The sequence below is a fragment of the Hippoglossus stenolepis genome, chromosome 20 (genome assembly GCF_022539355.2).
Source record: "Hippoglossus stenolepis isolate QCI-W04-F060 chromosome 20, HSTE1.2, whole genome shotgun sequence".
Lineage (NCBI taxonomy): Eukaryota > Metazoa > Chordata > Actinopteri > Pleuronectiformes > Pleuronectidae > Hippoglossus > Hippoglossus stenolepis.
In genome coordinates this window covers 15,379,909-15,395,519 of record NC_061502.1, presented here as the reverse complement: position 1 = coordinate 15,395,519, position 15,611 = coordinate 15,379,909, and the positions used below count along the sequence as shown (strand labels likewise).

The 15,611-nt window shown below is 41.2% G+C and overlaps 2 protein-coding genes across 2 annotated transcripts in view; both read left to right on the top strand.

The window, feature by feature from the left end:
- The window catches only part of ppp2r5a (protein phosphatase 2, regulatory subunit B', alpha isoform), a 31,706-nt gene extending 26,137 nt beyond the window's left edge, over window positions 1-5,569 (top strand). The window contains exons 6-13 of the mRNA XM_035143679.2: window positions 415-474; window positions 1,152-1,260; window positions 2,075-2,128; window positions 2,280-2,330; window positions 2,406-2,525; window positions 2,753-2,880; window positions 2,959-3,060; window positions 3,231-5,569. Coding sequence (XP_034999570.1) covers window positions 415-474; window positions 1,152-1,260; window positions 2,075-2,128; window positions 2,280-2,330; window positions 2,406-2,525; window positions 2,753-2,880; window positions 2,959-3,060; window positions 3,231-3,489 — 883 coding nt within the window. The 3' untranslated portion in view covers window positions 3,490-5,569. The remainder of the gene's footprint in view (window positions 1-414; window positions 475-1,151; window positions 1,261-2,074; window positions 2,129-2,279; window positions 2,331-2,405; window positions 2,526-2,752; window positions 2,881-2,958; window positions 3,061-3,230) is intronic.
- A 1,630-nt stretch (window positions 5,570-7,199) lies between these two features.
- On the top strand, window positions 7,200-13,551 carry opn8c (opsin 8, group member c). Its single transcript, XM_035144200.2, has 4 exons — window positions 7,200-7,440; window positions 9,644-9,937; window positions 10,210-10,541; window positions 11,719-13,551. The coding sequence occupies exons 1-4, from the start codon at window positions 7,353-7,355 to the stop codon at window positions 12,211-12,213; spliced, it is 1,209 nt and encodes a 402-aa protein (XP_035000091.1). The 5' UTR covers window positions 7,200-7,352; the 3' UTR covers window positions 12,214-13,551.
- Window positions 13,552-15,611: the final 2,060 nt, after the last annotated feature.

Here is a 15,611-nt window from a genome sequence, read left to right as displayed (position 1 = left end):
ATGGGAGGTAAACCTGACTGTCATCTGCATGTCAAGGTTAAGAGATATTGTAGATATAGATTTTATTATTATATTTTATCGATATATAGTTTGCTTTGATTTTAGTACCAAGTGATCACTGTTTCCTGTCTGTGCTACTTTAATGGCAGCCCACATGCAAACAGCCAGATTTCATTGAGGGGGAAGGGGAGTGAAACAGACTAAAATTACAGAGTTGTGGGCTGCATGTGTGATAATCATGGGACACCAGTGAAATGTTCTTATCCAACTCCTACGTGGGGCTGACGATATTTAAAAACAACACAGTGGTGGCAGCGGCCTGAATCAATTGTTCCCATCAGCGAGCTCTGTTTTTAGAGTTGTGATGCCATGGTGTGTTTCATGATTTATGTCGTATGTTTGTGTCTGTCACAGGTTCATCTATGAAACCGACCACTTCAACGGAGTCGCTGAGCTGCTGGAAATCCTGGGAAGGTGAGTAACCATATGTGTTTAGGTGACTTAAAGTTGGTCATGTTGAAAATAGACAGAAAATGTATCATTTTTGATAGTTGATTATTGATCTAGTTATTTTTCAAGCATAGTTTGTGTGGTTTGAGCTTCTTCCCTGTGAGGATTTGATATTTCTCTTTGTTATATATAAACCATTAAGTGAATATTCATTTTCATAATTATTAAAATTAATGAAATTAAGATTACAAAAATATATCTTCATAATGCTTTATAATTGTTTAAGGGTACACAGGATAGGTTGTTGGGTAAATATAATACAAGTATAGATACTTCCTCCAGTCACATTTGGCAATTCTGACATTTTATACTATTTTAATCATGTTTTCGTTTTTTAATCATCAGTATGAGCAAATCTGTTTTTTCTACCATAGTTTTGCTTTAGACAAAGTCCAGGGTTTAAGGTTTTAAATTGGCTTTTGCAGAAGTTGTCTTTCTGCTGATGTGGAAGACTTTTGCTCTCTCGCTGTCTCAAATAAAAGTTGCCTCAGGCCTCTTCTCTTCTACTTTGAATTCCCTTCATATTTCTTCTCCTCTTCGGAAGCTGGATATATTCACAGCTATGCTCTGCTCTCGACCTGCTGTCTTTGTCTTTTTTGCTGCTGTAATCTGACATTGTGCTGTTTTCCCTCTGTTTACAGTATCATCAACGGCTTTGCGTTGCCTCTGAAGGCAGAGCACAAACAGTTCCTGATGAAAGTGCTCATCCCGTTGCACACAGCTAAAGGACTGGCCCTTTTCCACGCACAAGTAGGAAAAACTCTCTTCGACATATCTATTATTCACTCATGACTCACATGAATGTTTGCTTCATATCCTGTGACACAATATGTTTGTTCGTTTGCTGTAGAAAAAAGATTTTAGAGAATTTATACAAACTGTCTTTAGTTCTCTTAGCAGGATTTAACACTGTCATGTAATCTCTGTACTACAGCACCGTCTAGTGGCTTTGAAATGTAAATGCAGCGGCTCTTTGACCTATTATTTGACAGTGTATTCTCAATGTATCACAGTGAGAAGTTATAAAATGATCGGAGTCCAGATTAAATATATTTGGACAGAAAAACGTTTTTCCCTTCAGACTCTTTTGCTGTCAATGACTCCTTCACAGTCTTTGACCCACAAACATTATATATTTTTCGTGGTGATGCTCTCCCAGGATTCACTGCAGCGACCTTCAGCTGTGTTTGTTGTGGAGTCTCTCTGTCTTAAGTCAGGAGAGCTCCTTAGTCTAATTCAGGTGATTAATTCACCACTTCTTCACCCACCTCGAACTCTCGGGTCTATTCGGCTTTAAGTTTAGGATCCTTATCCTGGCGATTGATGGAGTGTCTCTCAGTGGTTTAGATTTATTTGACAATCAGAGCAGAGATGGCTCCTGTGAACCTCTGTGTCGTCCTGTTGCTTCTATCGGCAGTGAAATCATCAGTTAACGCCAGTGCCTCAGTTCCATCGGCTGCGGTTGCATCGTGTGACAGTCTTCACTGTTTTATGAAGTTATCGGGTGGATTTTCAGTGTTGTGGGTACAGACTGTACATTAATGTTTTCTTCTGTATCACTCAGCTGGCCTACTGTGTGGTGCAGTTCCTGGAGAAGGATCCCACCCTCACTGAACCGGTACTTTTTATTTAACTCATTCCTCCCTCTCAAAGTCTCAAGCACTAAATTAGTCAACACTGCAGATGAATTTGTAGCAGGTGCTCGTAACCACCCACTCAAACAGACTGTTTTTTTTACATTAAAGCGAAATTCTCTTCTATCTGTGCAGGTGATCCGTGGCCTGCTGAAGTTTTGGCCTAAAACCTGCAGCCAAAAAGAGGTACTCTGCATGTCTGTGTAAACACACATGGTTGATAACGTTCTGCTTCATACTCTAAACATCTTATCGCTTTAGGTGATGTTTCTCGGTGAAATTGAGGAGATTCTGGACGTCATCGAGCCGACGCAATTCATCAAAATCCAGGAGCCGCTGTTCAAACAGATTTCTAGATGTGTGGCCAATCCACACTTTCAGGTGAGAATGAAAACAGAAACACACAGAAAATGCAGAGAGTTTGTTTCAGGCTTCAAATCATTCCACATCCATTTGACATCAAGGTCTGTAGAGGCTTTTGTCCTCTCGTCCATTCACACGCTCCTTTGTCAGCAGTGATGCGTATTCGGCCTACGGATCATTAACCAGTTCATTCATTTCTCCATCTGTCTTACTGTTTTTGATTCTTTCTGTCTGTGTCCTCTCAGGTAGCAGAGCGAGCGCTTTACTTCTGGAATAACGAGTACATCCTCAGCCTCATCGAAGAGAACATAGACAGGGTCCTCCCCATCATGTTCGGTAGCCTCTACAGAATCTCCAAAGAGCACTGGAACCCGTATGTATTCAGGCTGATTTCACTATTATTCTCTATTATTAGTTGAACACTGTTACTGATGCCAGCGTCTCTCTGCAGGACAATCGTAGCTCTGGTCTATAACGTGCTGAAGACGTTGATGGAGATGAACTGTACTCTGTTTGATGAGCTGACGTCCTCCTATAAAGCAGATAGACAACGGTGAGTAACCGACACTGTGTGGTATTTAATTGGTATTTAAAATGGTCTTGAAATGTCTTAAACCCTTCAGAAACCCCCAATAGAGCTTTTTTTATTGCATATGTTCAACTAGAAGGGGTGCTTATAAAAGTGCTCACTAACAAAAAGTATTTAAAATGTTTTCCTCTCAGGGAGAAGAAGAAGGAGCAGGAGAGGGATGAGCTGTGGAAGAAGCTGGACGAGCTGAGACTCAGCGACAGCGCTCTGGTCCAGAACAACAGCCACGGGCTCCAGAACAACAATAACAACAACAACAACAACAATAGCAACAGTAGTAATAACGATGACACCGAGGACAAGAGCGCCGCTTCTGCTGCTGCCGTCCCCACAGACGACAAAGAGCCTGACGTCAGCGTGGCAGCCAATGAGAGCACTCCATGTGACAAATGACACCGGATGTTTTTTTATTCCGTAACGGTTTGACACCGTGTGCAGGACCGTCAGTGGAGGATTGACGGAGACGGAAAAACACAAATTACACCTCAGCAGTATATTACATCTACTTAGAGTGACTTAGAACGCCAGCATTTCTTTGGCAGAAAAAATTATATATATTTCAACCTAAGACTATTTTTGGATGTGACCGTGTGGCTACAGTATATTGTTTATTTGTCTGATCAAAGATTTATCCTTTCACATTTAGTTTCTTAACTGAAGAGGATTTTATTTGTTCTATTCATTGTATGATACACGGGGGCGGGCCGAAAAATAATTATGACTTGAATTCAATGTTTCCGATTGTGCTGCACTTAGACGAGCTGAATAGCTATTTAAAGATGTCTATTTTTTAAATGTGCTTTTCCCACTTGCTGCCAACACATGGGTGCAAAACCTTAAGGAAGAAATGAACTGCAGACTTTGGGAGTAGGTGGGGCAGTTGGGACCAGACCCATAGTTAAACAGTTAGTGTCCATTAGTGTGTAGTAAAGGGCTGTTGTCAGGAGCAGGAGACGCTAGGAGACGAATCTCTGGGGTTATGGGTGAATGAGGCCAAAGACGCGTTAAAAAAATAAATAATCCCAGGTCTGGTTTGATAAATCGATGAATGACTCTAGTTGAGACTGCGCAGTTGAAACCGGTTCACGATTATTAGAGTAAATGTCATATTTGTTTGTGTTGCAGGTGTTGGTAAATATTTTTGTCTGAGCAAAACAGGAAGCTAATCGTTGTAACACAAGCCCGAGTCTGTGCATCGAGGTCCCACCGTTGCCGCACTCGACCAATCGTGAGTCAGGCTCGGCTGTCAATCAATATGTTTCACTCCGTTTTTATAGCATCAAATAACGAATTAAAACCAAACTTATTGGAAAAAAATCAATTGTGTGATAAGAAATACATAAAATGACAAATCATCTTTTACAAAAATAAGTATTTTGACTTTCTTGTCCCATCTGCTTACATGGAGGTGGGGTTTATGAGCTATAGTGCAGCCAGCCACTAGGGGGCGATCACGATGCTTTGGCTTCACTTTATGGGAGCTGTCATGTCATCCATCTTTATATACGGTCAATGATAAAGACAGCAAACTGTCCCAGTCAGGAAATAGTCTGGGTCATGACCCTTCTTTATGGTTTTTGTACAGATTAAATAAACAAGACTAGCTGGACCCCCTCTTCTTCATGCTAATCTAACTGTAGCTTCATTTTTCCTAAGAGGGATATTTGACCTTCTCATCAAACTCTCAGCAAGATAGCAAACATTTCCCCAAGCAATTGAAGTATTTGTAAATTTAAAAAAAAAACTAACCTGAGACCTACAGTGCTATATTTTTCTAGAGCGTTGACGAGGCAAATCTTTTTTCTTTCCGATGCAGGATGTGCTCGAGTGTGTATTAGATGAGTGCGTATTTGTGTATATGTCAGTTTGGAGGCTACTTAAAGGGAAATGCCACTCAGTTTAATATTGTATGTACAGTGTGATGTCTCTGTGGTCTAGGAAAGTGCAGTCAGTGCTTATAGGAGCATAAATGTTAATCTCCATCAAAGCTGTTACCACCACCGAGCTTTTTCTCTTTTTTTTTTTACAATTCACGCGACTGATTTTGTGTATCTGAGTTTCTATATCTAAACGATATCTAGAAATTCATTTTAACAGCAGAAAATCTTACAAGTAATCTTTAATCCTCTAATCATGACTTTATAACCTCGCATTCGCTTTTTACTCTCCGTGTTCTGATGTTGGAGGTGGACTAACGTGCTTATTGATGTAATCTGACTGCCACAGATCATAGGAAAGACCTCTGAGAGTTTGTTTGTTTAGTAGTTGAATGGTGTTCCCTCTGAGCCTGGGTGTGTCTGCTCTCTTAAGTTCATATTTAAGGTCCAGTCTTCTCTGATGCCTTTCTGTCAGTACAGCATTCCAGCCTCTGTGACGTTGAAAAAGAAGCCTGCGTGACGAACCTGTCTTCTGATCGCAGATCTTATTTAGGTTTCACCATCAAATAAAGTCTATTTTATCTTTGTACTCAAAACGGAACCATCAGCCTGTTCTGTTCTTTTCTTTTTTTTCCTGTGCAAATATTTGTTTACCTGCAGTTCATCATGAAGGTCACTAGGTGGTGCAAGATTATATGTTCTGCCTTTGGTCAGCACAAAGTTCCTGACCACTGCTTTATATATTATTCATAACAAATGCATTTCTTTGACCAGTAATCATTTCATTTGTGATAACAATGTTTCTTTTTCAAAATAACCCTGAGTCCAGCAGGAGAAAGAAGAAAAATAAAAACACAAAAACTGCACAAAAAAATCACATCTGTTGAAAATTAAAACATCTCATCCTGTGAGTCTAAAACTTTCAAGTTTTCATTTTACATCTGTACATTTTACAGATACACAATAAAAGGTTCTTCATTCATAATCCATCACCTTTAGAGAGAAACAATAACTGATATAGGAAGAAATAAAGTGACTCCAAACCATTTAGACTCTGATCTTGCTCCTGTGTGCAGCAGAGGTGTGGGAGACTTCTACATGTCTGTGCCCGAAGATCTATGTTTGGTTGAAAATGAAATCATGGTCAATTCACTTGGGGCACTTAGTGCAGTCAGATAAAAGCAGTAAAAGCGTCCAGCGTCTCTTGTGGGAATCGCACGTACAGTTTTGTGCCATGATTTGCAACATGTGACTCCACTTCAGGGCTGGCCAGTATCGGGTGTTTCTCTGGATCACTGAGCTCCACGACAAACACAGCACGTTTCCAGTATGTGTGACCAATATATTCACCATTATGTAATTTTGATCTATTCATGCACTCCTGTTGGACGGTTTTGTGTCTCTTCTGCTCGCTGATGAAGAATGAACAATAAAATACTCTTCTGTTTTCTACTTGTGACATAACTCAAGGCTGCGGAGCTGCTACTGAGAACAGACTTGTTTAAATAGAAAGATAATCAGATGGACAGAAAGACAGATAGACAGACAGATTAATAGATTAATAGGTAGACAGATAGATAGGTAGACTGACCGACAGACAGATGGATAGACAGACAAGATATGACATGATTATGTGGTCTTTTTATGTTTTATTGCAGGGGTCTGGACATGCACTCAGGTTTTATTTTAAGAGCATCGTTATGCTCATGAACTGTGGCTTTCCAAAGTGGGAGCTGCAGGGCCAGTGCAAAAAAAAAAGTGGAGTAAAGATAAAGTTGAGGTTAAATAGACCATCCCAAAAAACGAAAGGCAGTGCAAAATGTCCCATTTCTCAACATCCATTATCTACAGTTTATCCTTTGAGGGCCGTGGGGGCAGCTGCAGCCAATCCCAGCTGGTATTGGGTGAGAGCCGGGCTACACCAGCGTGTAACAGGGCCGACATATAGAGACAAGCAATCATTCAACCCAGGCCCATGTCCCATCCCTCCAAAGATTTGTGAAAAACGATTTTTTTTGTGTAATCCTGTTGATAAAAGACTACAACTAACAACCCAGACAACCAAATAACCAGCCAGCCTTACAAATAAACAAACAAATAAACAAACAAACTTTTTAATTTTGAAATTAAAAATCAACACAACAGGGAATTTATCAATTCAAGTATCCAGTGTTGTTTCCAGTCCTCACACAGGCTGCAGGGACACCTGTTCACCACCAGGACTCCACCTCTCCTCTGATCAGCTGGTACTCAGGGTTACCATGGCGACACTCCCGCCTCAATAAAAGAAAGTGAGCCTGCGTCCGCACACACACACACGCACGCGCACACTTTTTTATCCTTTGGAGACAAGTCCGCAGTTTTTAGCCGCAACAACCAATGTCTCTGAATGAAAACAGGACCGAGTTCACCTCCAAACTCTCCCCAGCTGCGGACACATGTGTGGGAGTGACCATCCTCTCCGTCGGTATGTACATCCAGCTTCACTTCCAGCTTCTCTGTGACAAGCCACTCGTGTTCTATACTGACCAGAAACTGTGAAGATGTGATCTGTGCTGTTAAAACTGACACTGGAGCGATTATAATGTAGAGGTGAGAACTTTTAATTGGAGGAAAAGGAAAATGGATTCACACTAATACTTCCAGCAAAGTGAAGCTTGATAGGTTGTAAAAATGTGTTTGACAACATATTTCCCCCTAAAGACCGCCTGTCGTGTTCAGTGCATTTAAAAACAATTATTTGAACTCGAATTTAAAATACAGTTTTGTTGTTTTCAATAATGAAATACAGAGGGTAAATTAATTGTGTTATTTGTTATTGCCAGTTATTTATTTTTTTACAGTTGCATAAATGCTTCATGTGTAAATGTATAAAGTCGTTCTAAGGAAATGTCAGCCAAATTTAGCTTTTAGCATAAATGTGTTCAGATGAAATTGAACTAAAGTCTGTTTGTGAAGCTTCATGGTCAAACAACCGTGATGAAGGTTTTCCATTGATTTACGTGCTCTTGTTACTAATTCATCACTCAATGCGCTAATTATACATAAGTTGGAATAATTACACCAAGGAGTGTGTATGTGTGTTTCAGTAATGCCACTTTAACTGTTGATATGTAAAGTAATTGTTCTGCCGGCTGCTGTGACACAGAGCTTAAAAAAAACATTTCAGGTTTAAAAATAAAATGTACATATGAGGAATATTAAATTAAACTAATATCCTGTAGATTTGTGTGCACGGAGCAATTTCCGGTTATATGTTCAGGACACATTTTATCTGTTTCCCCGTCAGTTTTCTTTCATCACAGAAGAAACAAACACAATCTCATTATCTTAGTGTTTCTTTCCTTTTGATGATATTCTGGATGTTTATAGTGCCCATTAATGTGCAATTTAATAAGACATTTATATGAACATTATGAATATTTGCACACTTGGCCGAGGTGGGAGAAAAACGGCGCCTCTACAAAGGCACAATGCCACAAAGTGCAATGAAGCATGTGACTTCAAAACGTCCACTGAGGCTTCTGCTCCACGGATCCATTTGACAAGTATCTAGAGTTTCTGTTAGCGACGCATTTATATGGAGACGTGCTGTCAACCAACAAATAACTCACAGACCCCCCCACTGCTGCACTTCATGATGAAAATGAGCAATGTAGTTTATTTTAAGCTGATCCCTCATAAATCGTAGTAGTAGTTCACCAAATGTGTAACAGTCCGCATCCATAACAAATGCTCTGTTTATTCCTGTGTGAGTAGCAGAAACATAAATAATACATAACAGCATCAGTTGGTTAATGTCAAGAGACAAAGACCAAAGACAAGAGGAAGTCAGATCATGTGACACAGGTGTTAAGCGCATATACAGGGAGGAGACGTGATGTAGATAGATACGAGACAGGATGAGATGCGGTGACCTATATCGCTGGTGATGTCCACCATAGGATCGGGGAACATTAGCCCTAATGGCTGTGCTGTTGTATGATTGAGGTGTTGTGTGGCGAGTGCGACTCGTGTGAGTGTAGTGTAAAGAGCTTCTAGCAGTCGATGCATCTTGAGAAGTGTTTTCTATAAATACCCTACATACACATTAGATAAGATGATCCTGTATTAGTGTCACAACAGGAAGTAAGCATCAGGTGTTAATGACAAAAGGTCACAGTTTGTTTCCCGTTTCAAAGTCTGAGCAGCTTCAACCACATGTTCAGTATTATTACCGTGAAGGTCCTGTAATCTAGACCAAGTACTTAAACAACATAAAATGTATTTATTTCTCTGTGAAATTCATCGCCATGTTTTTAACAGTAGCCCAAACTGGACAAACTGAACACCTTTTGAGTTTTTATGACAACTAAAGGCTCTTTCATGTTCGGTAGGGGAGGGTGAGGTGAGGGGTATTCAGCTGCAACATGCAACTTCACCACTAGATGTCACTAAATTCTACACACTGGACCTTTAAGAGCCATATAATCCCCGAATTGGAGGGAACCAAAACAATGCTTAAAGGAGCAGGGGTTCACCACAGGAACGGAAACGTACAAGCTAATGTGTCTTTGTGGTAGTTGATTGCTAACGTGTTCACCACATTAACGTCCAAATGCTCATTTTGTGTTTTCAAGACATAATTTGTAACTTGTTTCCCTCTGGTCTTCTTTGCCCCCCCCCTGTAGTTCTGCTCTCTGTTCTCGGCAATGGGCTGGTCCTGGTCATCTGTTACCGCAGGAGGAAGAAGATGGTGGGCTCGGAGCTGCTGTGCGTCAACCTGGCCGTGGTCGACTTCCTCTGCTGCATCTGCTTCTACCCGCTCTCTGTCATGTCCTCTTTCCACCACGCGTGGCTGGGGGGGAACGTCACGTGCGTTTACTACGGCTTCGGCTGCTTCATCTTCGGACTGTGCAGCATGTTCACCATCACCGCCATCAGCATCACGCGCTACCTGAAGACCTGCTACAGCTTGCTTTACAGTGAGTTGCGTTTTATCGAAGCGATTGCATGGCATAAAAGAAAATTTAAATAAAAATATCCTGGGAAAGACAAAAAGAATATATATGTAAATAAAACAATGCGGAAATATAATAAAAAATGGCCCTATTTATTGCATTTAAATTATTATTAATTGAATTGATTTATTATTATTTAATTTATATAGAGATATTCATAATTTTTTTCCTGTGCTTCTCCTGTTGCCTTTGCTATTCCTTATAGCATTTAAAATACGTTTTGTTCACCTTTACAGCCGTGCATTCGGATGGAGCTAACATCCGCATAGCGTGCTGTGCCACCTGGGTGGTGGCCACCGTGTGGTCCAGCTTGCCCCTCTTTGGCTGGGGCGAGTACGTTCCCGAGCCTTATGGACTGTCCTGCACCATCGCCTGGAGGGGTTATCACACCTCGGCAAAGGACGCCTTCTACGTCATCTGCACCTTCGCCTTCTTCACGCTGGTCCCCATGCTCCTCATCGTGGTGTCCCAGTGTCAGATCCTCTACCAGGTGTCCAGCTTCACCTACTCGCTGTCCGCCAGAGGCATCTGCAACAACCTGCGGCAGACTGAAAAACGTCTCTCTGTGGTCAGTGACGTGAGAAGAACGTCACTTATGTGCATTGTAGTTTATGTTAGTTATGCCACATGTATGAGAACCTGTGAATCAACTTGACACAGTAAAACTTGACACTCTTGACTTGATATGGGACTTGACAGCATTAACAGTATAAAGTTTTGACCTGGAATAGTGTTAAGCCGTATTAGGACATGCAGATAAAGTCCGGAGAGTTTTCCTTTCACACATGCACAACACAGTGGGAGGTTTTCTGCACAGACGTGTTCACAACAGCATCAAATCCTCTGCACTACTCAGGTGAGAGGTGGAGCAGCCGGGTGCAGCAGACAGAGGCAGGAAGTGACGTATTAACTCCACTGCAGAGGTCATGTGATCATGTTTATAGCACCTCGAATCACCATAAACTCTCTTGACATCTTCGTCGGTGTCGCGCTTTTTCACCGGGAGATATTTCTTTTCTTTTCTTTTTCGTCTTTTGCTTGTTAGAAGCGTCATCAACCGACTTGACTTCTGGGACTTTACTTGCTTGAGGTATGAAAGACTTGACCTGATGTGAGACCTGAAGCAAAAACATGTGACCTGGTAGAATTCTGGTATAAAAAGCAACTTGACCTCGTTGGGGAGTTGCTTCGAAAAGCCTCATGACGTAATGTGGGATTGAACCTGTCCTAAATAACTTGGTACTTGGTTCAGACTTGCACTGACGATGGTTGTGACTTGACTCTGACTCTTTGACAAGACTTGGCTTCCTTCATTTATCCTTCATTTGATCTGTTGCTTTGCGTGTACACGTCTGTTTCTGTGTTTTAATTATGACGTATTTGCAGAATATTTTTGGTATTCGTTCTGCATCATCCGTGTGACAAATCCCTGCATTGTTCATTAAGCACTAATAAAGCTTTAAAAACCCTAAGTAAATGGCGCCTTATCACTAAGTGATGCAATGTTGTTTCTGCTTTTCTGTACTTTGACCGTGTGACCAATGCTGTCATTGTTCTTGAGACCAGTCATTATTCACATGACTTGACAGGAAAAGATTGACAACGTGATGATTGCTTCTGTTTTTCTAAAGAAAGAAGTCTCACGGGTCACTGTTGTACGTGACAACCTTTGTAACACCATGTAAAATGATTGATACGTTTTTCCGGTCTAGTCACTTTCTGTTATCTGTTGTTTCCTCTTCCAGATGTTTTTCTGCATCAGCCTGGGTTTTGTGATCGCCTGGGCCCCGTATGCTGTTGTGTCCTTCCTCTTCATTTTCCACAAGGAGCACAGGTACATGGCTCCCGGGGGCTTCGTTTTCCCGGCCCTCTTCGCCAAAAGCTCCCACGTCTACAACCCCCTCATCTACTTCTACTTCAACAAGACTTTCCAGCGGGAGCTGCGCTGTCTGCTCCTCTCAATCTACTCTAAGCTCGGGGGGAACCAAGTGGGGGTCCACATCGGTGCGGGCCACCAAGCCCCGTTCCCCATCCACATTCAGCTCCAGGAACGAGGCTGCGTCCAAAAGAGGAACTTTGGCTTGTCTCAGGACAGAACTCACAGTAAGACCAAGATCAAAGACAAAGTGGTGTACGCCAGTGGCTGTCGGCCGGTGTATGTCTGCTGGGGCTCCACATCCAAAGACCCCCCAATCACCTCGAACAATAAACCTGCCAACTGCCCACCTGTCTCTATATGACTTGTGAATATATGACTAATGAAGGTTAAATCACAGACAAGCTGGTCCTGGGTTTTGTCAAATAATCAGGCTCCATAATAATGTGGAAGGGAGCATGTCTGGGAAATTGAGCAGCTGTCTGCAGCGCGACAGCCTGTTCAACCCTCAGATCACTACAATCTCCAGAAGTAAAAGGAAGCAGCTGGTCATGTGCGAGCCGGTGTGAACAGGAAGTAGATTGTCTACTCTGTTTTAGGTGCTCGAAAAAACTAAATGTTGCAGCAGGGATGTGTTTTTAAACTAAAAACGTAGTCGTGTGGATGTAGCCACAGAAAGACAACCTCTCGCTCAGTGGATGTTTGTTTGCCAGGTGTTAATAATGGACCAGTTCCATTTAGGTGCTAGTGACGTGCTGTAGTTCTCCAGTTTTCATTGTGCGGGATTGTTTTCACCATTTTCTGATATTTTAGAGTGAAGATGATTAATCATTGATAATAAAAGTTGTGAGTTGCATCATCATGTCAATATCTAAGTCATAATTACAACAGAGAAACTCTCACTGGGGTAAAGCTTTGATATGTTCAACTTGGGCTTTAAAGAACAGAGAAATGCTTAAAAACCAAACATTATATGTTAGATGGACTTCTCAAATCTGACAAAGATAAATTGTGTAAAAGTTTAATGGACGTGGTGTTATATTGTCGATACACAGTATTCTGTTGTGAATGTTCACAGGTTGTAAACATGGACGTCTTTATCGTCTCTACCATCCGTACCACATGATGTGAACGTAATCCGAGAAAGGTCTATTTTGTCCAGGACAGTGCTTTATTAGTGATGTTGTCTATGTATTCATGCTGCCATTCAATGTTTCAGCAAATTGTGTCTTGCACTGCTTGCACAATTGTGTTATTGAAGTAATAATAAGTATAAGTATGAGCAAAGGACTGGCTCAGTGTGTGAGCTTGAACTGTTTGATCTTCACATTCGTATTAGTATTCATAGTATCCTTTGAACCCTGTGCTCGTTCTGTCCTTCACGCTCTACATGTACTTCTGACAATATGCTGAAGTAGCAAACATAGATAAATATATATTATAAGTTTATATTTTCCTCAAAACACCGATGTGGTGTTAATAATAACAATGATAGTAATAATTTAGCCAATTATTCCACATTTTAACTACAAACCAATACTGACACGCACATGCTGACTGTCAAAAATCACATTACTGTAAGTTCATGTTTCTATAATGTAGAGAAATTAAACACCCTCCAAAAAAAATGTATGTAGAAAACTGTGAATGATACTCATATCACATCCATTTAAAAAGAGAAGAATAAAACTGCTTGACATCAGGAAATCTCCCACATCGCTCTTTTGTGCTTCTAATTTCTCGCTCCTCAGCGTGAGTCACTAAATTGCTTCATGCCTGTTAATGGACGGCTGATTAGTATTTTGGTTCTCTGTCGGTGTGTGTGTGTGTGTGTGTGTGTGTGTGTGTGCGCGTGTGTTTTAGAAGTGATTATCATGACAAAGAAATGCAATTAGGGCTTGTTATCTTACAGTTTAACCATAAACTTTACTATACATAACAACAAATGAAAAGAAAACACCACCAAATATATAGAACGTGAAATAAGAAAAATAAACTTGTAAACATAAATACAATATCTTTTCTGCACACAGATTTAAATATGTCTCTTAAAGACTTATAATAATCAGTCGGGCTCTAATATAAATATCCCTTGAGGACATCTGAGGACAGGTCATGTTTACACGTTAGACTCTTTGTGTTACGGGCTGGGAGTTTCACAAAAGGTTCACAGTGATGAATACACAAAATCACTCCAGAAAATAACGATGTGCGATCCCTGTCAGCAGCTAATTTGAAGATGAAGTGGGAAATGACGTCCCTCACACATGGTCAATTTGCAGGTGTGGTAACGCGGAGGCGCTGCCAAACGTATCCGGCCACAACTCATCCACACACACACCCGTGCACACAAAGCAAACGAGCTGATTTGAGGAACCAAACGTGACAAAGATGGTGACATTTCAATTTCACGTGGCACCAGAGGAAAGTCTGGAGAGATACGGTGTCAGACTGTCCCAATGAAAGGTCTTTAAAGATGAGCAGTGAGATGTTGAGCCAGGCTTTGTGTATGTGCTACTGATTATGTAACCTCTCGACAATAGGCTGCATTGATGAGCTGCAGAGCAACACAATGTTTTCTTCCACTGTCCGAATCCGACTTATAATTGCATTTCCCTGTGCGAACTTCCCATAGGGTTTCACAGAGACTTTACCACAGGGACATACACTCACCCAAAATGAAGTGGTTTTAAAAGCATTGACTGGTTTTCAGAGGCAGGGCTGAGCTCAGGTTGGTGGATGTAAAAGTCTGCGTCTGGAAAAGCTGTAAATAGAAGCTCATCTGTCTGTAGCAGCCAAAGGACACTGACCATAACTCACATCTCAAAAAAATGGAAGCCTGTCTCAAAAGCAGAATCCATTAAAGTAAAGACGCATGAAAATTAGTTAATTGAGGCCATTACAGTAAATGGAATACGTCTGTAGAATAAGTGTAGCCATTACTGCCACTCCGACCGACGGCCAAAACGGGGACCTACTCAGAATAGGCTCCATGCTGAGCGCTTGACAACTGGAAGGAAACTATTAACTTTTCATAACACCACTAAATGTCCTCCAGGACCGGGGCCAACTCAAAACACTAATAACAAAAGGCCAATAGGGCTGTTTGTTTGTTTGGATGTGCTCCTGCTGACAAGGTACAAGTGGAGTTCGCATGTTTTCGTCCAAATAGTCACGTTAAATGGAAACAAACAGTGATTGATGTACTGAATCATTAAAACCAGTGAGGGAGTTTGATATGTAGCTGTGGGCTTTTTGTTTGTTCCGGCAAAATTAGCTGAGTTACTTTATGTTAAATAATAACCAACCAACCAGCCAACAAACCAACCAACCAGCCAACCAGCCATTTAACCCGCCAACTAACCAACCAACCATCCATCCAACCAACCAACCAAAAACATAACCTTGGTGGAGGTAAATGTCAAAGAGGAAAAGTAAAAGAACAATACTGTAAGTCTACTGCTATTTCAGATGATGAGAAAAACCAAAACCTATGAGGTCATTCATGATCTGTGCAATGATTAAGATTTTAGCCCCCTGTGTGTCGGTTAGACTACAAGCGTGATTGTATGATCCACATGCACTCAGACTTGGAGAAATTAAATTCTCTGACACTTCTTATAGGGTGAAGCTGCTTGTCTATTATCCTCCTCAGCTCAGACTCACCAGATAAAGAGAGAGAGAGAGAGAGAGAGAGAGAGAGAGAGAGAGAGAGAGAGAGAGAGAGAGAGAGTATTGATTCTGTCGTTAGGGCTCGAGCAC

Coding starts and splice junctions, on each gene's coding strand:
- opn8c (XM_035144200.2), top strand. CDS start 7,353: ATGTCTCTGAATGAAAACAGGACCGAGTTCACCTCCAAACTCTCCCCA. Junction 7,441..9,643: donor AGTGACCATCCTCTCCGTCG/GTATGTACATCC, acceptor CCCCCCCTGTAG/TTCTGCTCTCTGTTCTCGGC. Junction 9,938..10,209: donor CTGCTACAGCTTGCTTTACA/GTGAGTTGCGTT, acceptor TCACCTTTACAG/CCGTGCATTCGGATGGAGCT.